This window comes from Tribolium castaneum, chromosome 1 (genome assembly GCF_031307605.1).
Source record: "Tribolium castaneum strain GA2 chromosome 1, icTriCast1.1, whole genome shotgun sequence".
Classification (NCBI taxonomy): domain Eukaryota; kingdom Metazoa; phylum Arthropoda; class Insecta; order Coleoptera; family Tenebrionidae; genus Tribolium; species Tribolium castaneum.
Genome location: NC_087394.1, coordinates 1,001,896 through 1,029,511, shown reverse-complemented (window position 1 = coordinate 1,029,511; position 27,616 = coordinate 1,001,896). Strand labels below are relative to the sequence as shown.

At 32.5% G+C, this 27,616-nt stretch overlaps 1 protein-coding gene across 18 annotated transcripts in view; it reads right to left on the bottom strand.

Moving 5' to 3' along the window:
- Positions 1-27,616, bottom strand: part of nrm (neuromusculin) — a 132,249-nt gene that overhangs the window by 65,728 nt on the left and 38,905 nt on the right. For all 18 annotated transcript variants that reach the window (XM_015984621.2, XM_064359842.1, XM_064359838.1 and 15 more), the window contains one exon: positions 12,769-12,946. In XM_015984621.2, coding sequence (XP_015840107.1) covers positions 12,769-12,946 — 178 coding nt within the window. The remainder of the gene's footprint in view (positions 1-12,768; positions 12,947-27,616) is intronic.

The following is a 27,616-nucleotide window of genomic DNA, read 5'->3' as shown; positions in this document are numbered from 1 at the left end:
TCTTATAGTTTGGAGGTATACTCGATGATTAAAAGTTGTTTTTTTTTTGCCATTTTGTAGAGCTTTTTCCAATCGATTTCGCCGTTTTTCGCTAACTCTAAAAGTTTCACCGTAATCGAAAACTATAAGACTATAAGTCGTAGAGCAAAACGGTTTGTTCCAGTGAATTCAGCTGCTCATTTTCTGTATTATACCAGTTATTCACAAGATTTAAAATTTTGAATTTATTTGCTCCAAAAATTTTTTTTAAACTGACTCAAGCAAAGTTTTATAAACTTTTATATGCCTTTACAACCCAATAGAGTAATTAATAATCTAAAAAAAGTGCTTATGTTTGATTTTTTCAAATTTTGTCGCGATTTTGATCGATTTCCGGTACCCGGAACCTTTATCGAGCAATAACTCTGGAACAGATGTGTTATGTATACTGCAAAAAACTGTCATCTTAGTTTTTTTATTTCCATGAAAACTTCAAATTGGTCCATTGAACTAAACATAATAAATAGAATAAATAAGTAAACACAATAAATACAGCAGAGGGCTACAATGCCAACAATACAATGTCCGATTTAATTTGATAATGATGATCATTAATCAAAAAAGCAGTTCCAATGTCAAAAACTAGTATTTTACCCAACCCATGCAGATGAGGGTAAAAAAATATTACTAAAAAACTATTAAAAACTTGGTGTTTTTCTTGAGCATTTTACATGGGTTAAGGCATTTTATATGAGTTAAGGCCACATTTTCAAACAATATTTTTCGAAATAACACCGTCGTATGTCTAAAATCAATTTGTTTTCAATCCAGGTGTTTTGACAGTTTCCTAGAAGCATCCACGTAGATAATTACGAGTGTCACCGAGAAAGTTGGTCAGAATCCCCGCAAAGTCTCGTTCGATTGAAAATGTCAATTCATATCACACAGACAGAGACCCTTCTCGCGCTCTCCTTGGCCGCAGTTAGTTACGAGTTCTAATTTGACCCCAACCGTTTCGTTCGTTCGGACTCCTTGTTAAGAGACCTTCCTGCGGTCGGATAAAGGTCTTGGCTCTTTGCATGTTGTCATCGACTCCACAGAGGCCCGTCTAATATTACACCACCATCGACTTGAGAGCAGCTTCATGTAGATTGAATGGTTTTAAGGGCTGGCTTTCCACCGTTACAATGTCTTGTACGTGAGCCACAAGGGACACCTTGACCAAATCGTTTTAACTTGCGATAAATACGAAGTGAGGACCTCTGGGAGCGATCATCTTGTTGAGAGGAGATGGGGGAATTGAAGGGGCGCTTTTTGATGGATCGCCGATAATGACACGAAAAAGCCAAATAAAAAATGGTTTAAATGTCTGAGCGGCCGAAAATACAACCCCAATCGATTCATCCACCAATAACAATAAAAAATTTCAATTATAAATGAAGCAAAAATTAAAACTGTATCACAAATAAAAAAACCAATACGTGAGCGCCGTTTCCATTACCACACATTTTAAAATTACTTTATGAAATCATTGCTAGAGCCATTTGATTTTTATCGTAAATTTCCGTCCATTTTCCCCTTTGTGTAGTATTTTATATGGCAAAGCGTCATAAAATTCTGTTTGATAATGTCCAACTATTATTTTCAGTTTTCCAGATATCGGTCAGTCTCGAAACGATTAAGTTTTTTTCTTGCTATCCTCGGTCGAAATTTATGACACAAGTTTTTGTCGGCGATGAAAAATTTTATGCAAAAATTTGTTTGCAACAACATACAATAGGTGATTTGTATGGAAAGAATTTTATGTGTACTGCAGGTGTGGGAGGGTGATTGTGAACGGTTTTATGTGTACATATCGAAGCGATAAGCTCACCAGCCCTCTATCGACTTTCCAAAGCTAATTTTCATAAATAATGTTTTGGATGAGAATTTGTTTAGTCTACGGATATCTAACACTTAGAATGTAAAACGACGTACAAATAAAACGTTCTCGTCCTCGGTAATTCCGTTAATATCCCTAGTCATTGTTGCAAAGTAAAAAACACCGCATCTATGTGTATCTATGAGTACAAAAAGATTTTTATTGAAATCTTTTTTAAATAAATAAATATTTAAGAATTGTCTCTCTTTTCTGTAATTCGTCGTGGGTGCATTTTGTGTAGCATTAAATTTTCTTTGGAATTCCTCTGTGTGCTACAAATGGCAGGAAGTTTCAATAAAAGTCCTTCCCTCCTTGTAATTTATTTGTGCCGATAAGTTAAGCTGGGAACGTATCCGAAAAAATCATCGCCTCAGCTTGCACACTTTGACCTCCGATCACTATAAAAGAGTATCCGTCGTCACGCTAGGTATATTTATTTCACCTTTCTCCTGTTTGGTAATTTTTTATTCGAAAACTTTTCCTCTTTATTTAGTTATCTCTGTTATCTGTCCAGCACCGTTTCACATTAATTCTTTTTAATTTAATTAAATTAAAACGTCTTGAACGGCGTCCAAATCTAAGCACACTTTACCACCGAGAAAGAGAGAACATCTCAATTTCAGAGCACTCGTCCTAAATTTGGAAGTCTTCGGTAGAAAGTGCTCGAGAAGTGAGCGGACGACGGCGGCGTCGGCGTCGCGACGCCCGCCCGCTTCACACAAAACAGGACCTCACTTTAAGTTATGACCACAATTAAAGCCAAGTGTCCGATACTGAAGGGCTTGGAATCGCTCCAACAGCATTTAGGGCCGATATATTGGGCCAAGGCAGTCCCTACAAAGCCCTTCTCCTATCACTAACGATATTAATTCCGCACCTGAAAACGCCAATTAAACGGTTCTATTCGCATAATTTTTAAAACTAGAGAAACAGCTTGACATTCCGTCAAAAAAGTATGCAAAATCGGTCAAGTTTTTTTACTAAAATCATCCAAGATTCCATAGAGAAGAAGATCGGAGACTGTATTCAATGTACAAAATTGAAAAACCATCTAGGATACAAGAAAAATGGAATATTTTAAATTATATAAAGAAAACAACTTACACAAATAAATAAAAAACTGTCTACAAAATTATTGAAAACTTGGGAAAACTATTAAACAGAAAGATGACTGATTTCAAAAATTATAATTTTAAATTGAAGAAGAAAACGTAAGTATTTAAACTTTTGTAATGGTAACACTACGATTGTAGATAAAAAAAGGATAACTAGAAAACTAAATGCGAAAAAAAGTTTACTGAAATTAAAAAATATAAAAAACTGATCGGCACTCTGGATTTGTTTTCTACTGCATCTTTGGATTAATTTAGTTAAAAAGGGTTTTCATTAGCTTTTCCTATACCTAATTATAGTCGTTTTCGAAATATTTAAGATTTTTTTTAATTTTGGATTTGTATCTTTGACTTCAAAACCGATAACTCAAAAAAATTTAAATGCTTTTTATCTTATTTAAAAGAGAAGGTTTACACCTTTTCTTTTCTGTTGTTAAATTTTTTTTAAAAGTGTAATCACCCATAACTTTTCAAATAAGATGCTACAATTTTACGAACTTTTTATTGGCTTTGAGAAATTTATTAGCCATATACCTCTTTGATTTATGAAGGAGAGAACCAAACTCGAAGTCGCCCCCCAAGAAATTTATTTATAAAACAGGGACAATTGTTTCGGGGTAACTACCCCATCATCAGCCAACTACAAGATACAAACCGAAAATTATCGGGGAAGGGACAAGACCATGAATTGATGGGGTAGTTACCCCGAAACAATTGTCCCTGTTTTATAAATAAATTTCTTGGGGGGTGACTTCGAGTTTGGTTCTCTCCTTCATAAATCATTGAACCACCTCTCTTTGAGAATGGATCACAGATCTCTCTTCAAGTTATATACCTCTTTGTTCAAATCTAAATTCAATTAAGTTATTTTGTTTTAACGGAAAGAAAATCAAAATTTTTAACAGAACTTACCGTTTATTCAATGAGAAATATTTCTTTTTCAAACTGTGCAAAAATGTCTGTGGCTAGTAAGGAATTTCCGACAATGTCAAAGAACACCAACATAACTTGAAAACTGTCACAAACAGGTATAGGGAATGCTATTACAGATTCAATTTTCTTCTTAAATTGACTTATAGCTTGAATAGATTTTGTAGTTTGCAAACTTTTTCCAATTTTGAACACATTAAAAAAAAAGAAAAGGCTTTCTTATTTGCTTTTCCAAATACGACTTCTAAAACTCTAAAAATGGTAAAAATAAAGATTTTTGAAGTCAAAGATGACTATTGAAACTTCCAATACTTCTAGTGTGGATTTTAGATGACCTGATACCGTTTTACATTAATTCGTAAAAGTTTAAACACTTATACTTGAATTATGAAAAGAATGGAGATGAGTTGATAGAGATACAAAGTCTGTCCGTTGCGCCCCAAATGTGTACAACTTTCCGGTGGCTGAGTTTATTTGTACAAATTGCTGGACATCGGAGTACTTCATTATAATTCTTACTTTGTCTCCGCTTTAGTGTTGCTATTCCATAAAACATAAAACGTTTTTGTGCATTTTAAGTAAATATTGTATAAGGTGCAAAGCGAAACCATTTACATAAGTTATTTTAAGCACACGAGGATGTAGATAAACATTTTGTAGAGTGTGGGTATGTACATACCTAGTACGAAAACTCTATTCATTTTTATCAGCTCAGTTTGTTTTCTTAGAAAATGTAATGCAGCAGGAGAGGAGGTGACACTGTAATTCAAATTGAAACTTTAATTGTGTTCGAAATGTTAGCTTTTGCCAAGAAATAAACCTGGCGATTTATTTACGTTTCTCTTTCAATCTCTGAAACGCCAAAATACGTCCAATTATTTTTTCCCTTCATCGAGAGTAAACAGCTAGCGTCTTAACCCTCACGGCTAAAGCAAACAGACAATTAATTAGGTAAAGGATCTTGAGCTCGTGCTGCAACGTTTTCGTCTTCATTGTGTCCAAATTTCGGATATAATTCAAGGAAAAGGCGCCCGACACAGCATGCAAACATGTAAATGTCAAGTTTAGTCGGATGAACCGAATTTTGGGATCCTAAGGGAACGAATTCATGTCGACCTGACAATTTAAACGTTGTATTGCCGAGGCCAAAGACTCACTCGTCTTTAGATTACATGCACTAATATAACGCTAATCTGTTGTGCCACTTAACGTCGAACTTCCACTTTGGAATAATTTATCAAACTATTGCATCAACTTGAGGAAATTACAAGAAAATTAACGCGGATTTGCTGCAAACTTTCCAAGGCACTTAGATAAATATTACTAATAAATTACCTGTCTGTCTTTTTTTCGAAACGAAAAGTTTCATAGCTGAGTTTAATTGTGTTAAACTGGAACGCTTAAAGGGAGGATACAAATTAGTTCTCGACTTTTAGTTGGTGTAAATTGAAACGGTCGAAACTAGGAAAAAACTCAAAGTATCTGATCGCATCGGAACGTTTTCGCTGATGAGGTGTCTAACAAATTCAAGTGAAGAAAAAAGAAACTCTTCAAACAAAAAATCAGTTAATCAGTTTGGGGTTCGCTTTCTGTCTGGAATTTTTAGATGGTAAACGTGGTAAGAGGTCTCTCCTACTTCGATAGTGCAACGCCATTAACGGAACTCCAGTTATAAATTCTCCCCAGTGATAGTGACATGCACATTCGCCCCGTTTAATGCACCAATATAAACGTCATAACTCACCCTCGACCTGGGACTAATAAAGTAGCACACGTCCTGTTTCAACTTTAACGATTGTATGCTAAAGACAACTACAACCTCCCTTACTCTAGATAAATTTTGTTTCCGGACTTTACTACAATTTTTATATGCATCCGCAAAGCTTTAGTATTTTCTTTATCTGATGCTGTTTGTTCCGAAACGACCACGATAAAAATGAACCGCACACGTAAACTTTATAAGTCTATTCGCTTGAAATTATTTCAGCAGAAATATGCCAAGAATCTGTACGGTGAAATTCAAAAATTTGCGCAATTTTTTATTAAGGTCGAGCCATGGTATTAATAGATAGAAAAAAGAATGACATGCACATACCGGAAATTTATGAAAATTCCGAATAAAAATAAGGAACTCAAACGGTGGTATTTTTCACTGAGCGAGCTTGTTGTTCTGTGTTAAATGAATCACGTTATCAAATTACCAACTTTGTGCAATTAAACTTAAATTTCCTAACAAACAAGCTGTATAATTAGTTTGATGATATATCCAGAGAAGTTAATAGTATGTGGTTAATAAATTTTATTTAATGCTAACTAGTTTGCCTGTTCTGGAGGTCTGGATCCAGTGATATGAAACATTTTATGTTTTAACTAATTTCGTTACTTATTCGTAAATTTAATTCGACTAAACTACGGAGGACTATAACTTAGGAGACGAAGAGGGATTTTCTGAACCCAGCAAAATTGTACGGCAGAGTAAAAATGAGGCGCTTCAAGCGTGCCAAATCGTATTAAATTAATTTAAATCCAACCAATTCACTTATTACTTGGAAAAAAATACAAAAATGTTGAGTTTTGCACTCTTAACAAACTGACAAAAACTGACTAAAATTTTCATAAGAAACCATGAGAAAAAAAATTATTTAAAATTTTAAATTAGCGATTCGTCCCGTATTTTTGAAAACGCTGCAAATAAGGTTGAGATATAAGCAAAATGTTAGAAAAAAATTTGTAGAAAATTAAATTTTCTTAAAAAAAGTCCGCAAAACTATACAAGAACAAAAACTTTTCAAAAACACAAATGTCAAATATAACAACCATATGAAAAAGCAAAGATGAGTGTAGTAACTTGTTGACATCAAAAAAGCCCTGATTTAGATTCATTGTAAAAAAGTGCCTGCAATTTAAAAAGGTCTAATTCATTTAGTTTTCACTTGGAAAAATAAACAAAATTAAAAATTTCCGTTTTTTTTTCCAATAATCCAAGAACTAAAAATGGCACATCAAATTTTCTTTCTGATAAATGTTATAAAAATGCGCAACTTTAACCGACCTCGTATCTCTTATAATAACTGAGATCCCTGTGGTGGAGCTCAAAAAACGGACACCTGTACAACACCTCTATCGACGACGGTTAAGGCCCCAAAAACATTCAAGGACGTTCAAGCGACGAATTCGTTTCATTTTCCCGGTGATCAAGTAATTTAATATTTTATATAAATATTTCAGAAAAATATTTTTGATTCTACAGTTTAGAATTTTTTTTTTGTTAAAACCTTTATAAAAATACAAAATGGAAAAAAAAAAGAATTTTCGAACAAAAAATTGTAGCAACATTTATTATAAATTGTTATATCATTAAATATTTAGTTATAGTTTTAAGTAAAAACGGCAAATGATTTAAAAAATGTACTACAAAAAAAGTAATTTTTTGCAAACCAGTGAAATAAATGATACAAATTACAAAATTTGTTAATCTCCAGAGTGTATAAAAAAGCTTTCCGACGACTATCAAAAGGAAATGAGTTGTCCAGAGCAGACGCATCCTCCTATCAACAAATTTAGCCTCAAGCCATCTAACAATATTATTGAAACCAACAGGAACTCACCTCGAACAAAAACATGCAGACAGCGCGCTTCTGCAAACAAAACGCCACACCACGCATTATTTTCCGTTTTGCGACATAAACGTTTCTCTTTTCGTATTTCTGGCACGTTTCTGTTATTACGAGTCTAGTAGAAGCGCGCACAAGGAAACGAAAAAATCGAAAAAACTGATAGTTTTAGTGCGAAGCTTTGCGAATCTGGTGGTGTTTATTTTCTACATAAATTTATTTAAAGTTAGTCAACTTAAATAAAAGCGTTTCAGTGTAGTTGTGCGACATTAACTTTGCGCTTTAAAGTTGAAAGTATCGAAACATCCATTATTGGAAAATACATTGTTGCATCACCAAGGTCCCGGAATTTTATTACGGAAGCGAAAGAGAAGGGATGCGTGTCATAAATTTCCACGGAATCTCGCCAATATAACAACGTCCTGAAATTTGTACCTGCAATAACATTCCGTCACACTTTTATCTGCATCTACGTGGAAAGTGGCCCCGCACACCAAAGTTTTAAACAACTTGGAGCTTTTATTTTCAAATAAAATCTGTTTGTCGAAAAGCCCTTTACTGTGATCATAACGACGCAATTTCCAAATCAAAGCATCATATAATGTGAGATTAAATTTTTGCGACATCATAAAACAAAAATTCGCCTTCCAAGTCGTAACAATGTGAAAGATTCCACGTTATAAAAAATGCATTCATTTCAAAATTGGTACAATTTACTAAACACACAATCTATTCTTTGTTCATTCGGAGAGTTTCTGTAACCCCTAAGGGTTGTTATAATTAATAGAGAATAACACAAACACATGTGCAATTCTAAACATGTACTAAATATTAAACGTAAATAATGAAACCGTTTCCTGTAATAGCATCGCAAAATTATTAACATTTTCCATAATAGTAACAATTTTCTATTCATCTTTTAACAATTGATCGCATTCACTATAGATTACTTTCTCTTGAAATTGCATATTGACTTTCAAGTCTGAATATAGCACCGATGCGAAATTGAATTTCAAAACACGAATCAAATCTGCAGCAGACGATAAAAGCAAAAAGTGCATAAATAATTAAAAATTATTAATGGAACTCGAACACACTATTACGATAAAACTTTTAAACAATCATTCCAACTTTAGTAATGAGTTGTTATTTATGTTACGTAAAAATTTTCGTTTTATGTAAAAGTTCTTACGGTGTCTATACAAAGTGTCCGTTTTTGGTGAATTGGTCAAGAAATGACAAGGAAGTGAAGAGCGAGATTTTTTGTAAACACTTATAGATGTTAAGAAGTTTGCCGAGACATTAAAAATTAGATTTTTAAAGCACCTGAAGATGGCTAGAAAGGTTTTAATTCGTCACCATATAATTTTTACTTACATTTCTGGCGAATCTGTAAATTTTGATCAACAAGATGAATTTTTTTTTTAAGAAATCGCTGATAAATATTGTAGTAAATTGTATCATGCTATTAACTCTTTAATAAAATACTATTTTAGTTTGTGTTTATTATTTGCATTAACCGGTCAAAAAACGTCTCATCGTCCCCCGTGTCCGCTTATTGGTGATTTCCCTGTAATAGAGGAGCAGCAGAAAAGTTTTTTGAACCGTCACCGTCACGCTCTTTTCGCCGAAAATTAAATTTAAACGTGAAAAAGCCTGACTTCCTTTAATGGTTCAGGACACAAAGCAATTAGCCTGATTGGATCGGTTTCCCTTAAAATAGTCATTAATTTTCCGGAGAGTCGACCAACACTCGTCGGTCCACCGTTACATTCTTGCTTTCACCCAGAGACATATAAAGCATCGTAATGATGTGGGGACTAATCCTACTAGAACCTGAAGCTTTTATCCCGCTTCTTATTATGAGCCAAGGCAATGATAACTTGGAGGAGTTGTGCCGGGCTTTCTAACAAATGGCTCACTGTCGTGCAAAAACAAGAAGAAAAAGAGACCGAAACAATTCGATTAATTTAACCCATAAATCACCAAACAGATCGAACACTTGCAAAGTTCGTACAATAAATAAATAAGAGCTAAATATAATTAATAAGTCGTAAAGGCCGTAATTACGTATTAATTACCATTGTATCTGAATTTAATGCATGACTGAATATTTAAATTATTAATTTCGATTCTAAAGCAGATTACAGCTCTAATGTTCAAAATTCGCAACAAATAACAAAATATGAATGAATTGCTTTTAAATGTTAATCCTTGCGGAAATTTATTCAGATTTATATACAGTTAATCAACTAATTTGATATTTTATTGACAACTTTTCTCAAAAAAAATTACAGCTGACGTAATGTTAGGAGCAGAAGTTTAAAGATGCTCCAGGGAGACGCAAATCACACTGTACTTGGTAAAATACAGAAAAGTTGTCTCATTTCATAGCCTCGAGCTTTCAATAAATATCTTGATGCATGAAATTAAACTCATAAAAGTCGTTTGAAGCACGTTTTAATGGAACATCGCAGCTAATGCACTTTTTTAATAACCATCTCGAGAAAAAGTTGCTTTCTAAAGACAAGGGTTTAGCATATAAACACAATGTTTTTATAAAAAGACCGGATTTTTGAAAAATTAAAACTTTTTTTTTAATTTTATTTTAAATTAGGAAGGTTAAACATGATCTTAGGATATATTAAGGACCCAAGTCTATTTAAAAATTTAGGAAAAATAACATAATTGTGTCCAATATTTACATTTTTTACGAATATGATTTATTTCAAAAAAATTCCAAAAATTACGGGTTAGCAAAGTTTTCTAAGATCCGGTATCTAGTTATAAATGGCCAAATTTAATTGCAAGCTTTACAAGAGAATTTTGTGTTTCAGGTGGCATGTTTCCTGTCGGCAAATGCTTGCACATAATTAAATTTTCCACGTTTTCACAATAAACTATTTCTCAATCTCGCATGGAAAAAAATTACCACCACCACGTAGTTTGAAAAATTTCAAATATTCAATTAACTTCAAGTCGTAAAATATTAAAATGTAAAAACATAAAAAGTGGTCTCATCTCTTCTCGACAAAATAAAATTTTCAGAAAGTCATTTTAAATTCATTTCCTAAAAGATAACATCTCATCAGAGTTGCGACAGTTGAGAAATAATGTCCAATGCACTTTACTTTATCAGCAAATTAACTTTTCAATTAGTTCAGTTCCAAAAGCCACCGATTTAGATTTATATTCACGATACTTGTTGTGGTTCTTTTTCGTATTCTTGCACCTTTGAAGTTGCGAAAGTAGAGTCGTTTTTCATAGAGCAACAACGCCAACGGCCATATATCTTATTTTGTGTTTGAACAACCAGAGTAGTGTCAGCAGTTTTCGAGACTCGTCGTATAAGTTCTTTAATGTGGGATTGCATAGAAAACGTTCCTTCTTGTGCATCTAACCGGGTCAAGTGCGGTATAAATTATGCATGCACTTCGTCTTCAAACGTCGCCACCAACTCACTTCCAATTACATCGGAGAGATGGATTTTGATTAACACTTATACCTTTTTCCTAACGTGAAACTTTGCTATTTTGTAACCTTATCATAAACGTTTAGCTAAGCTTCACCTAACAATGTTGCTATAAATTTGCAGTTATAAACCACAGCACTACACATAATGCCAAACCAGAAGACCGCTACATGGTCGTTAGCTTAAACTTTAATAATGCGAGTTTGTTTAGCTCCATCATATTAAATTATGTCGAACCCAAATATCGATTCAAACACGACTTAATACTCTGTAAACTTGAACAAAAAGAAGGAAAAAAGTGCACGTGCATTAGAGATTCGAGCGAGAGTTAAAGAGATATGGTTGGCAATAAATTTACAACGTTGCGTCAAGCTTATTTCGGATGTCATTAGGAGAATGTAAAGTAGATGGCAAATTTGCCTTCGAGATAGATGGCTTATGAGGCTTCACAACACAACTATAAATATTAATATACCTTGAACGTCGTTTATCCAAATGTACAAACTCAAATAAATCGACTTCACACTGTGACAAGACTGCGAAATTTAAAAAAATGACTAGTATTAAAAACGCTATCTTATTTTCACAAAAACTAAAATTATTGGAAGAGTAATTCATTAATTCCGGTGTTGCAGGTTTCTTAGTGCTGAAAATAGCGCAATTACCGTCTTATCTAAATCCTGGATTAACGTGCACCAGTATTTCACAGTTTGCGTCTTTAGATTTAGTTTAATGGCCTAATTAGAGCAGAGCTAGGTGTGCACTCAAATCATGTCAGTATTATAAACACCATCACTTGTAGTAATATGAGCGAGATTACTAACAACATTGATTTTAATACATTGTTATGCATAAAATACCGCATTGTTATCTTAATCATTCCTCAGAATTATGCATACGTATTAAAATAAACTGAAGGATTTAGTTAAATTAAACCAATATATACAAATATTTTTACTTTTTTAATGACATGCTATAATTTTTATGCTTATTAGGATACCTTTTTAGCTTCTAACATGCCCCTAAAAAAATCAATTTTGATTGCTCCCTTAATCGTTTATTTATGAAGTTGTAGTGTCTTGTTTATGAACGACATTTAGTTCCAAAGTATTATTGGAGTAAAACAGGCAATCCGAAATTTAATCCTCTTACTGCTGTAATATTACACTTACGGCTGGCTAAAGAATGAGCTGCAAGTTTATCGTTTAGAATAAAAAAATGAAAAAGGTGGTCCAATGTCAATTTTTTAATTTTTTATATCAATTTTATCTGGAGAGAAAAAAAGAACAATTGTGTTCGCTAGTCGAACTATTTCCTTATAATTGCATCCGTCCATTCTGTGGGAAAACATCTCATACACACCTATAAATATTTCCGCAAACTGAATGCACTCCACAGAATTACAATAAATTATTCAGAGTTTTTTTTCCAAACATTGAGGAGTGAAGTTCCCATTTGAAATTTTAATCGATCTGCACTAGACATTTTCAACGCCCGGTGATTATTTTTTAATGGACGTTGTTATCTTCGTGACAGCCTTATTTACAAAAAAAAATCACACCAACGCAACATTCAAATATTTTAGCCTCAGCTACCAAAATAAAATAAAACCGTTCCGAACGAACGAGTCCCTTGTTATTTTGCCGTCGCATATCTCCCGTAGTGCATGTCGCCAATTTAAAGCATGGATGGTTGTGGAAAAAAAGACACTCTCAAAAATGGATACGAGATCAAATTTACCTTTCTGTAGCGTCTCCTTCCGCCCGTCGGATCTGGCCAGCTTGACTGAACACATATATCCTGGACGTATCCTTGTACCATTTGACGCTGTGCAAGGTGCCACATTGGTTCACGTCCACTCTGCAAGGCAGCAGCACATTCGTCCCAACAAGTGCTCGAACTTCCGTCTCCTTCGTTGCTGGAAAGAAACGACTTTTATTGAAAACAAGCCAACTTGGAATCGAAAACTCGAAAACTTTTCCAATTATGGAACGTCATCATAACACCTTCGGTTACAAATATGTAATCTAATCATTTGATGAAGTCAATTAAAATTTTCAAACTCGAACGAAATATTGGACAATTTCAAGTTTGATTTCGCGAAAATACATCTCGCCGATATAATTTCAATACATGTGTCAATAAAAATCCTTTAAATGTCCAGCTTAAATTTAAAACAGAAACTTTCACTAAAAATATAAACATTGTACCAACTTGAAAACCTATTAATAGTATACAGGGTGTGTCACACAACTTTACGAAGCCTGTGCTGCACCCAAATAAACAACACTACATACAGAAAATTCATATTCATATCCATAGGCTATTTTTTGCACTTCAAAAGTATTTATTTTTTTGCACTTCCGAGACTAAAATAGATACCTACTTTAGTTTGTGTCTACAGGGACTAAAGGGACTAAATTTAGAGGATTCAGATCATAATTAATCCCCAGTGCATAAAAAAATAAAAATAAATTTTAGCCGACTTGTTATCATTTTTTCGTTTCAATTTAATCATCTCGAAATCATAAAACAGTTTCATGTTATTGACAAAAACACATGCTGTAACAACTTTTCGTATTTCAACTGTAAACACAAATTCGTTACCAACATGAAACTCTACTGCAATTATTATCAAATCATGATTCTAGCAAGGGTAAATTATTATCAGATAGGAAACTCTACAACTACATCTGATATTTTCAATAATTATCAGATATTATCAGCGCCCCATATAATTTAAAAAGCATTGTTAAATGATTGAATACGGCTATGCGAACATTATTAAAAGCTTTTTTAGCTCGCACAATTTTTCTTTTCACTATTGTGGTGCTTAAAATTTCATTTTAATAGACGGTGCTGTTCAAAGAATTCTTTCGACTTTATTCAAAGTTACAAGTGTAGAGTGCAACAAATTGTAAAGTATACTAGAATTCCGTCAGCGTCGCATTTATGCTTGCAAAGATGCGTCCCATAGGTAGAAGTAACACATAGGGATTTCACAGTGTCTCACATCACGCATCTAGCGGAGTCGGCGTGAACTAAGTACGTGTCCGGAATACATTCCGGAGCGGAACGTGTCATCTCCGGAGCAACTATCACGAATCATCGAATATCATGCATGAATCTAATCAAGGAGACGATGGCAATTCCGACCAATTACATTACATTCAAACACCTAGAGCAAAATAATAATAATATATCAAAAGTAATAAAATCGTCGTCAATTACACCTCTTTTGAACAAGTGGAAAAATACACGTTCATCAATCACTGATGGAGTAAATTACAATTGGAGATTTCTCGGCTGAATTCAGAGTTGGGTACAATATAAAAAACTCCATTCAGACGAATAGATTGTACGATAAAAATGAGCCAAATGCCACGGTGAAACAATGAAGTTTTATTAAAAAGCGGACTAATGGAGTGAATACGGTTGTAGTCAACGATATTATAGGAATTTGCATTGTTTCATTTATTCACATGGATACGTTTTACATCCCGCAAGGTTAATTAATAATAATAAAGTGCGAGATAATATTTTGCAAAATTGGTGGATGCGCCGGGTGAAATAATGTACGTTAAACTTTTCATTTTCAAGACATTTGGAAAATACGATAAATCGTGCATGTATGTGCATCTGGGGTCATTTAGGCTATGTAAAAATATTGTAATTTTAGCGTGAATTCCACATGGATAAGATCCACAAAGCGAAAAATTCGTTCTCTACAACTCTTCAACATATCGCTACTCCAGACGTTTTGCTTAGTTTTGTTGGATTACGTTCTGTAAACTTGTTTATTGCTGTTGTTCGAGTGATGAAACAAAAAAATATTATGTACTGCACTTCTGTTTTACAAAATTTGTTTAACAAAGTTTTAATCTTGGGAAATCATAATCGAATAAGTGTTTACGGCAAGTATAATGTTCGTAAAAATGAGTGAGAAAAGTTATCATTTACAAAACCTACACAACAAAAAATGTACAAAGACGAAATTGTCATGTTTTCCAAATGAGCAAAACTCATGCGGCAACTTTCTAATAATAATCTAAATTATTAATAATGCGGATGCTTTTATGTTATAGGGCAAATAGAATTTTTTGATTTGCATTTACTTTTTTCAAAATGTGTATCAAAAAGGTTAATTAAGAGACAAATTATAAGGTTTTTAATAGTTGGAATGATTGTGCATCATTGCTAATTATTTCTGTTAAGTTTGTTAAAAAACCATTTCTGACATCATTTATTAAAAAAGATTTAAATTAAAAAAAATGTAATGTTGTTATTTGCCTATAAATTTCTAGCGAAAGTTCGATAAATAATAATAAATAATGAGCATATTTTTTTGTACTACTATAGTACTGACTCAGTACTGAGATTTATATGTGAAAAATTAATGTCGAGCTAGTATTTTTTCTAAAAGGTATCTTTGTTCCAGCAGAAATCCATACAGCAATATTATTAAAATTTTGCTAAAGTTAGTGCCTTTAAATTCACAGTGTGTTTGTGTGTTTCGAGCTGACTAAAATGAAAAGAGAAATGAAAACGCATCAGCTAAAATGTTTAATGCTGTTAAAAAAATTCCGGACACTCGTTAATTGCAATGACGAGAATCAATAAATAATAAAACTCGATTGTAACGATAATAATTCAAGCGTAATAAACGGCGACAGTCAAATCCATTACCACTATAAAAAGAAACTAATCGTCCCTCACAAACGTTGCGCTCCAACTCTTTTCAAATTTAATATATTATCAAAAAATAAAAAAGTTTTCATATTTCTTTAAAGTTTCCATCCAAAGTGTCGACGCTTGCAATGACAAATGTCCTGTCATCTCTTCATAAACTACGAATACTAGATATAGTATTCAAGCAATACATCAGTGACATTCACAAAAGGCAAAATCGTTGTGATATTATTCCGAGCACTTGTCCTTAAAACATGTTTCGTCCTTCACCTAAATATTCAATAAGCGTGAAAGCGTTCGTTGGTCCTGCAATATGAAATATTCGCTTGTATCCATCCTTTCACGCTTCCGTTGCCTAATCTCTGGCTTTAAGGTGATATATGTAAGGATTAGCGAACCAAGTGACCAAGCTTACAATCTAAACATAGATAATGTTGATTTGCAACAAGAGATTCTCTCCTCTACGGTCAAGTAAATACGGCAGCTTTTTCACTACCATCACAGCGGGTTATTAACTCAACGGAAAAACTAACCATCCTTGCTCAAATTGCTGCCAGTGATATGTGAAAGCAATATATAAAGGGTCACTCCTGTTTTGATTCGTTTTTAATCTGTAAACACGTGTTTTTTTCTTTAAATAAATTTTATACGTGGTCGAAAAAAGATTTCCACAAATGTTTTGGAAGCTGTAACACTTACTCCAAGTGTGTCTTTAAAGAAATACGACCTTATCTTGTACGTGATAAACAAGACATGTCCAGTCCTAAAATGTAAACAGTCCTATAAATATTTACGGGAGGGACATTGCGGATACGAGTCGGTTCTTGCTTTATTGAATATTTCTGATCTTTCCTTTTTCGTCCAGATTTAAAAGCTGCGCTGCTTCGTAAAACTTTATTTCCAATAATCAATTAAAAAGTTAGATATGGCTGCGTCTTTCACTTGTGCCGACTGAAACTTTATAATAATAAAAAAGTTACTCTATATATGTGCTTTGAAATATTAGTTTTCTTTCGTTGGAAGATTTTAATGTGCATCTTCGTGTTTTTATCCGGGAGTTTTTTTTACAAACTTGGAAAAAGCTTTAAGCTCGCTGAATCCTTTTAATGTTTGTCTTTTGTCCGTACGCTCAAATAAAACTTTTCCTATATAACCAAATTATTTATTTCTCGTCATAAAACGCCATCGATCCGCTTGACATTTTAAGAACATTAAAATTATTCAATAACGATAGAAACTAGGTGGTACTTGATAATAAACAGCTCACCTTGTGTACTTTTGTGCTTTAGTTTGACTTTGTGGAGTTAGTTGTTAGTCTAAACATAAATTATGAGGAGAGTTAAATGCGCTTTTCCAAGCCATATTATATAAATCAATAATGTTTTATCTTTCTAACGTTCCGAGAAATAATTATTACACTTTATCTTGAGTTGGAAAAAGTTGTATGAAAGCAACAGCTGCACTAAACTTCCACTGCACTGACGAGAAAAGTAATTTTCTTTGACCTCATCTCAGTCCATGTTAAGCCAAATCTTCACGTACTGATTGATCTCGTTTACGATTTCAATTAACATAAAAAGGCTTTTTTAAAACTTTCTCTGTGCGAGTTTAGTTAGAAAAGGACACACCGGATGATAATCCAATAAAATATGTACAATATATTCCCGGCTTAAAATGATTTATTTTTTGTGTGCAAATCTAGTAATAAAAACTAATAAATATATCCCGTCTATCTCGGACCGGAACGGTTTTATTTATATTGGCTTTTGTGATTTTTTTATTGGACGAAATCTAAAATACATTTAAGTTCGGTTCGTCCCGACTATAAAAGGAATCGTTACGAAAAATAGCCTCACGGATTGTACTTTATTTACATGAAAGTGTGGACCCCCGCACTAGACATTCAAACCGAATCACAAATCACTTCAACCGCACCCATACATCACATTTCCGTATAAAAATTTCGATTTCGAGTATAACTTTTCAAGTGGTAGGAAGATATATGCCTTTAGCTCCGGGTCATCCCTCTTTTTACGCAACTACTTAATACACGCCAAAAGGGAATCAACCCATGAGGAAGTGTCATAAAACTTTTGCGACGAAGAAAATCCCGGACGCATTTTTATGATTTACAACATTTCTTGGCTCCGTTAATTAATCCCATAAATGAAATCGATTGACGTTTTTGCTGTTATTAAGTAATTGTTAGATTTCAAAACTGCAAACAGTGAAATTCTGTAAACCATTATAATAAACGTCTAATTTTTTTGATAAACTTTTGATGCAAAACTGGTTGCGTGCTTATTGTCCTCATTTGAAAATAACACGCAGTGGATCTGAAATTTTACAACAGAAAATTGAGGATTGAATGAATTTTAATTATTGCATAATTAAAAATTCCCCACATATTTCATGAATAAACCACATAAACGCACAATTATTAAATTTTATTTGTCGAAACATCCCAGGAATTATAATAATATTAATAATAATTCCCACAATATTTTTACACCTTCTGTCCTAACTCAAAATTATTTTATTAATGTGTTTGTGGCATCATATGTAAAAGCCCAACTTTAACAAGCAGTCTAAAATTTGATCAAACCCTTATCACCACATTTTCGTTCTTTATACATACATAAGACATTTCTCGACTCGTTGTTTGAATATAAACTACGCCAGGCTTTGACATTTTACGTCTTTCCGTTTTACATTTTCGAATATCCGTATAGACAAAAATATTATATTAAATTTTGCATGCAAAAATAACAAAGTGAGTACACCTACAATCAAACACAGCATAAAAGTGCCATCCACTCAGACTTACTTTTCGATAAGCGTCGCAAAATGATAACACTTTTACGAGCGAACGTTGATGCATTCTGTCATTTGGAAAAATGCACCTCAGGGATGCATAAAGCTAATAGAAATGTCGAAGGGAAAATCTTCAAATTTATAATCATTTTTCATCCATAAAAACTTACTTTAACAGAGACAGGAAGTGTGTCATTAGAATTACCTGGAGCAAAATGTTCCCACAGTCTTACAACAGCAAGAAATGTAAAATGAATCATTATATTAAAATGTTGTTCCATATATACGTGTGAAACTTCAAACAATGCCACCCGGAGAATAAAAAACGTCCTTGAATAATTATCAACGACTTGATGATGTGAATAAAGCAGTCTCAAGTTCATGTCAGACCGGATGCCAAAAAAAAACACTTACTTCGAGTTAAACAGGAAATTAGCAAATTCACTTGGATCGTAAAAAGCAAATCGCAGGACATGAGCTAAATGTTTAATTTAAAGACGACTTTTCTTTTGGAAAAACTACCTCCTTTGTAAGGAATATCTCTGATACGTCTAATGGAAATATCGAAAGAATCTATACATCCTTGAGGGCTTTTCGTATTGAACTAAATGTCCAACACAGAAAGAAGCGCGATTTTAATTATAGCTTGTGAGAAACAGAAATAAAACGTACTAATGCTACTTTTATGTCTAATCGAATGTTGGTTGCTTTATGTCGCAAAATAATGAAAATTCGTTGTATCACTAATAAACCCCCAAATAATACACTCACAGTCATCAAAAATCTACATAGCGTATAAGTAATAAAACGGACCGTCAGCTGTAATAAATTTTAAACGTAATTCATCATTTCATATCATAAACCAAATCTATTCTCTTTTTAAAGCCGGGACAAAGGGTGATAATTGCCATAAAAATTAAACGTTTCGTCCGTTTCCCTTATGAAAAAAGAAAGCTTTTCCAAATACATTTATTCCACGCTCATCAAGATGATAAATATCGCAGATGAGATTAAAAATAATATTTCGCTCGATTTTACGAGAGTGCTAAAGAAACTTGATTTACAATAACTTAGATCGCACCTAAACCAACTCCCAGTCACTAATTACTCCGTTATTTCAAATACAAATCAAGTCTTGACAATTTTGCCGGATTCAGACACGCACTTACATAAATTGGATTGTTTTAATGCAATTAGAGCATCCAAGACATCGATATTGACGTTCTAAAAATAAATATACATTTCCACGGAGACACAAGGATACAAAAAGGAATTTCATTTGCATCCTAATATCGTCATCAATCTTTGACAATGTAATAAATTCACCATGTCATAAGTCGGGCTGATACAAGTGATCTATGGCCAAGATTTCCTACTTGGAACAACTTTTCGCGCATTAAATATTTGCAATAGACGCAATTAGCGTGCAAATAAAATGATGTAATTGAAAGAGTTTTCAGACTTTTAAGCAAAAATTCATCGACTAAATGGTTTAATAAGAAAATTGATGCATTAATTTGATTCGGAGCCTTTGAGCGGTGATTAAGTTCACAAGTTTATTCGAGTGAAGCTCAAAAAAGTCAATTTCACAGACAAGATAACAATTAGAACGTTCTTTTGAAAATACTTTCAATTCTTTCAATGTACTTATTAAAAAAGAAGGGTCAAAGTTCTTAACGTCTTCAGCCTCGTTAAACAATTACAAAACTAGTTGTTTTTCCGATCAAAATGCATTTAATTAAGTTTTTATTAGTGCAAGTTTCGTCGAAGAAATTGTGCTGGCGTCTGACAAATGGTAGTCTAATCGAAATTGCATTCGATCTAATCATTCATCGGAGTCGAGTGTTTTTGAAGGTTGGTAACGATCGGAAACTGCATTGTTGCCAAGTATGGCACTAGATGACCATTATTCAATAAATAATAAACTAGAATGAATTAAAGTTCGTTTTAGAGTTTATTGTATCCACTTGGCTGCCTTAATTTACGTTTGACATGATGTTAAACGCCCGACCATCAAGCGGACAAAGAGCTAATCATTGTGTGTTATTTATTTTCTACGCGAGTGTTACAGACAATTAAAACTCGTGGTGTGTTGACTTAATTAGTGGAGAAAATCCAATTTTTAATCACAAAATATGTTTAATTTAATTAAAGTGTTGTAAACAGATGGAATTTAAATGCGATTACCACAGCGCTCTTGTGTAATATGAATGAACTTGTTAAATGGAATATTGTAAGCAATAAACCGATTATGACATAATAAATCTTTCAGATTTTGCTAGAGGTGTATCATTTTGAAAGCAGCTTAAATCCTTACAAACGCATGGGTTAGCAAGCTGCAATAATTTTGCCAACACCCAAAACGCTATCTTCACAATTATTGGATTTTGCTACAAAAACGGTTAGTGTCAAAGGATGCAAACTTAAGTGAGAATATCAAAGAACAAGTTTAGGACCACAATGCTAGTTGATAAAGACTATGACATAAAATAAGCCTTTGTACAAGTTTGCGTTAAGTGAAACTATTAACCTTTAGTAGGACTTACTTAATTCATGTAAATCTCTCTGCAAAAATTATTACTTTTTAATTTTATGTCATCGTAAAACAAGGGATGATTAAATGTTGCTTTGTGCCAAATATCCAAAAATGTCACTAGCCACAAAAAGCATGTAAATGAAAAAATAACTGCTAATAAACTACTATAAGCCACACAATGGCTCTCAACAGGTAGGTTTTGCAAAAATCATGACAAATTCACATACGAAATGTTGCTACGCCATTCCCTAATAATACCCTGTGTAATATCTTTCCAAAACAACGGTGCCCAAATGATATTCTAAGAAAAAAATTCTTACTAAAATAATTGTTGTTGTCCTCAAAATTTGTTTTTTTTTGGCATCATTTGTTCTAAAATAGCATAAATAAATTAATTTTAGCCGCAATTTAATATTAATTTTTTAATTCATTTTAGTTTATTGTAATATCTTTCTAACAAGCGTCATTTTTTAGTATTATTAATATGTATTGTACAAGAATAGTTTTCTATTTGAGAAAAAAATTTCTTCACCGAAAGTGTTACAGGTGTAAGCTGGCACTATCAATCTGCATATAAATATGTATATCGCTGTCGTATAGTGTTGATATTTATGGCGTCGTATCGAAACGTTGGTATTGTTGCGCTTTGGAGCATTGGTATTCATTCTGTATTGTCCCGTATAGATTTGTTCAGGGACCTACACATGGCTCTGATGTCGTTTATTTTAATCTGTGTGTAAAATTCTATCGAGTGAAAAAACACTCACAAGGCAAATCAAATCACAACATCAAACTAGCAAATAACACCAAGATGTTTTCTTTTCCCTAATAAATAATTATATCCTCGTCGAAAGCACAAATTTACAAAAGCTCGAATTAAAGCTTAGGTAAACAGAGAGGACATTTCAATTTAAATTTGACTCGAAGGCAATTTCGACCCTGCGGTGCACCGCGAGATTAAAACAGAATAAATGTAATTAGATAAAAGCGGTGTTTTGATATGCGATGTATTGTTTTAATTTTCACAGACAGAGAGAGTCATCATTGGTGTTCCAACCGCATTGCTGTTATTAGTTTATGTAACAATTAACTAACAAGCCCTAATTTGCTATAACACGAATAAAATAATTAATCAGCTTTGAAATGGGCGACTTGAGTATGCGTCCGTGTTAATCAGACGTTGCTTTGTTTTAGCTAAAATTATCGAAACTTGCGCCCAAATTCAATTTGATTATCTAGGGCGCTAGCTGCTGCCGTAATGGACGGCTTCACTATAATTCTGTTTGAAACATTTAAGTCGTTCCTATTGTTAAGTCAGCCAACTAGTCTATTGTTTCAATGTTTATTTCGGAACAACTACAATGGTTGGCATGAAATATAACAGTCATTATTCAGACAACTCTTTGTTATTGCATCCCATTCAAAAATTTTGCGGACCTTTTTTTACACACGAAATTTTATTAAAAGTTTAGGATTTGACGGCGAGTTTATAAATTTGTTCGGTGCACACATTAAGGGACTTTCTTTAGTTTAGTTAGTGCGCGAAATGTGCTCGAAAAGACTTTTAAGCAAAAGAGAAAAAAATTGTGTGACCTTAATTATATATTATATATTATATAATTATATAATTGAGTACAGTTTCCTACGCTAATTCCTCAAAAAAATTATATTATGTTTACTTGCTTTATAATTGTAATTTCTCAGCCTAGTTGCAACACAAAGAGTATGAAAGAAAATACAAGCTTAATGATTTTGTATACAATCCACATCGACCATTTGAGTTCAACTAAATTATTTTCAAAATGGCTGATTTTGCGAAACTACGTGAAATTAGCGCCAACTTGAAACTGAGTAAAATGTATGTACCCTAGTTGTTAGCACTTATCTCTCATAGTTTTTGTCCTACAGTTACGATCAAAAAGAATGACACAACTGTCACAGCTAGTTTATACAATATCCAGCTGGTTTTAAATTGTGGCTGCGGTTTTAAGGACGTCATTCTTTTTTATCGTTTTTTGTATTTGTTACCCAAAGACTCGAAGGGTCTTCCAAAATTTTTAGAATTGTCAACTGTCAAATTGCAAGGCTATTTTTTTAAAATGATGATTAAAAAATGATTACAAAACATTTTTTTCAAATAAAATGACACTGTTTTTAATGGCAATAAAAAAACATCAATTTTTATGCAGACTTTTATAAACAGCTTCTATATCTATCCCTTACAGTTTTAAAATAATCGCAAAAAACAGAATTTCAGCTAATTATTTTCATTTTTAATCAAGTAAACTTTCGAAAAATACGATAAAATTGTGCTATTAATTAAAATAAATGTTTTCAAAAACTGTAAGAGATAGGTATAGGACATATTGATAAATATTACCATAAATAAATAAGATCGTTTCATTTGAAAAAACTAAGTTATAGCAGTTTTCTTACAACCATTTTAAAACGAATGCAACAAAAAATATTCAGTTATTGCAAAAGATCCAAGAGCAGTGATATCTTAAAACAAAAATTTAACAAAAAAATGATATATGTCAAAAACTATGACATCATATATGAATTTTTTAAGGTGCTAAGTTGCTAAAATGACAATCTTTGTTTATAAACTTTTTTGTTTTTCAAGTAAAAACTAAAAAAATTTTAATTGAAAAACAAAGCAGAAACGATTTAAAATCAAACTTGAAATATACACGTCTTTTCGTTAAAATGCCTTATCTTTACCTTATTTTGTTCGATTCACCTGCAAACTCTTTAATTTTTATTCTTTTTGTCCGTTAGAGCGTTTTTAACTTTGTAGTATCGAAAAGGCAAAAACTTGCGAACTGTGAAACATAATAAGCGAAAATTGTGTTCTTCTTAGAACTATAGGAGCAAGTAAATTCCCAGGTGAATATGAAATCCTATATATAATTCAATAAAAGTAAATACGATACGATTATGAAACACAGTTTTAAATAATAAAGCATGTAAAATTACAGGCAACAAGTTGAGTAATATTTAATTATAAAATCAATGGAAACAGACACATAATAGGTCAAAATCTGCTATTTAATTATTCACACTTTGGCAGTTCTTTTCTTGATGTCTTAATTACTAGCCTTGAAAAAATTAACTTGTAGAATACAATGTTCCAAGTCTCTTAAGAGCCAGTAGTCAACTAATAATTTAGAGTTCTCTCATGGGGTCATTTTTCTCTTCGTAAACTATTCCAACTCTGTTATTACATCGATTTTATTGTGTCGAAATTACACTTTATCGCAACGAATGCATCTCTCCATCCAGCTTTTTTTCTCATTTTTAAGAGATTAAAGTAAATTGAAACCGGAGCTTCTGCAATAATAAATTCAGTTCACATTAGAAGTGTAAAATTTAATTTGGAAGAGTGCCAAACGAACCGCTCACTTGCCAAAGACATCTTTTAATATTTCATTTTTAATCTCGGACCATATTTCTTTTATAGATCTCTATTTTGTACAGCGACGAAACACACACAAAAAAACACATCAGAGGAGTATCGAATATTTTCGTGGTGGTAATTGAATATGTAGATGCGTGTTAAGTTTGTATGCATGTAGTTAGTGCACGAACTGTGGCATGCATTGCAACATTCTGAAGGTGTTGTTTGATTGTAGTAACATGGATATGAATTTATTTCAAGTAATCGATATCGTTGGATTAACAATGTTCGTGTTCATTATTCAGTGTTTTGATAGGTCTCTATTGTCGGCGGTAATAAATCTCGTTCGGGATCGGTCGTAATTGCGTAGAAAATTTGTTGTGGAAAATATTACAAAAGCTTTCAACTAAAGCCAGGCCACCACCATGTTTTATATGTATATTTATTATAAATTTAAAAACTACACTGGCGGCTTTTTTGTTGTTTGGTGTATTGTATTCAATTTATACGGAATGGTGAAATTAGAAATTTGTGGAAGTTGAACATAAACAGCTGATCAATAATTGATACGCTAATATGTTTTAAATGATGAAAACTATTTATTATTCATTTTAAAACTTAAATACCTAGAAAATTACTCACACAATTCAATTCAATTTAACAGAAGCAAATAGGTAAATTACCAAAATATTTTTTGCACACATAACGTTTTTGAAGGTCATCGAAAATATTTTTTTGTGCAGTGTATATAATATTTTTTTTTTACTAAAAAAAGCGAAATTTTTAAAAATAATGTATTACACAAATAGACATATCAAATCAGAAGAAATCACAGCCGCCTATGATTCCTATTAAAAAAAATAAAACTTTAAATTTTTACAGTTGAACGAATAGTTGAAAAAAATCGCTGATAACATTATTAGATTCCTTTTAAAAATGAGTTAAAAATGTCTTTGTTTCAAATGTGAATGTTTTATAATAAGGAAGATATTATTTTTTTGGGATTTTGCTAAAATGTTAACTTTTGTTTATAAGTCGAAAACAAAAAACGATAGCATAAAATAATGATTAAAACATTAAACTTAAAATTTATGAATGCATGTAAACTATGTAATTCCCTGAGGGAAATATCTTGATTAAAAACCGGCTTTTTATTTTTCATTTTTAGGAAGTAAGAGTTTTAAGGAAGCTGCTTAATATCTTTTGTATAATTAATCTTTCATAATAATAACATCGAAAGACGAGAGATAATCCAATTTTATGCACACGAAATTGCGATATTAAAACTGCCAAAGGCACGAGTTTACAGTTCATTAAAAAATGAAACATTATCAAGCAAATTCTTAGGTCACGTTTGTCAACATTTCGAAATAAAATTTTGTTAATGAAAGTTGATTTTTTATTTTAATAAGCCGCACTTGTTGCCTCTATTTGAGTATAATTTAACCACAAGTGGAATGGCATGAATAAAATGTGGAGCAGAGTTTGAATAGCTGAATTCCGTTTCCCTTTAACCCATCACAGGAATAAAATTGCACTGTGTGTAGGATGAAATTAAAGTTATCGATCTTTTTTATTAATAAGTATTGTGGGAGTGAAAAGTGTCGATTAGCGCCACATTTAACAAAAGCCTCATACAAGAGAGGTATTCTGAATTCTAAATCGGAATGCCGTATAATAAAAGGAGAAGTAAGCGCGTGTTCATGCGGAAATTTCATTCAAGCTACAATTCTCAAAAGTATCTTTAGAAAAATAAAAGATTCCAAGGGGTGTGTAAATATCGTGTTTGCTTGCCTCGTAATCAAATTTTTGAACAATTTTTCTTGCAACATAAAAACAATAAATCGTTTACTGGAACAAGCCTTTCCACGTAAACGTACGGCCAATATTTTATACTCTCAACTCAACTTACTCAATAAGCATTGAGCTTTATTGAATTTACAAGCACGTTGTTTCCTTTTATGTTTTACATGGCACATGCTTCATACTCTCAACCAGCGCAGTTTAAAACTTTACTCATATAAAGTATAAAATATTTTTTCTCACTCCCACTTTATATTTAGTCTTTAATAAAAATGATTTTTACGATTTTAATAAAACTGCCCGTCTTAATAAAATCCACGCCCGAAAAATTTAGTTTAAGCCGTCGTCTGGCAAAGTTCGAACCGAACAGAATTATCTTATTTCCTCCCCTTCCGCTAAAATGACATTTCCGGTCGTTCAGCCGGATCCGGAAACGTACGCCTTTCTTTGTCTAGCCAACAGTTTCAATAATCCACGAAACTTTTTTAAGATCCGTAATTTGAGACAAAGTTCAACTGCAAAATGTTACACTCGATCGTTTTTTATTCAAAATAGACACTTGTTCAGCTTTGGGGATTCGATTTATGGCCGCTTTAAAATATTTGACACGAATAATGGCTCTCTTGAAAATTTACGTGCCTTTTCCGCCGACTCGTTTGCATAAAACTGCTTCGATTATTGTCATTTTTACACATTTCAGAACAAATGGTTTTCATATAGAAAGTGCGTGAATTAATAATCAACTTTTAATTGTAAGTAAATAGCAGCATTTTTAACTTGGTTAAATATTTTATTAGGCATTTTTACAAACCTGTAACGAATAGAAGAGGTTTGCTCAAAAAGTCCAATTAAAAACGACTAATTGAAAATTGGGTTTTTTGAAAATGAGCAAAACAAAATTATCTGCTTCCTAAAAGCAATATTTAATTTGATTAAATTAAATATTTAACGAGAAAACGTCGAAGAGAAACATCATTACAGATATTTAACCAAGTACTCGAGTTGCAAAATAAAATCCAATTAAACCGTAATCATAGATTGTAGATCAGCGTTTTAAACTAATCGTGTCAGTTTTTGTGGTCTATGTATTGAATTACAATTTAAAATCTCTTTGACAGCACATATTGCGCCAACATAAAGGATTTCCCTTTAACCGTGATTTTAAAATTATGAAAAGCGTCAATAACTTGAATGGTTATCAATAGCAGAATTAATAATTAGAGGCTCACAACAATCATTAATCAAACTATTGATGAAGTAATTACTTGTGTCTGTTTAAAAGCTCGCTGGGAACGAAGAACGTGTGCAAGGGTCAAGAGTAAAAAACTCGGCTCGATTATTAATAA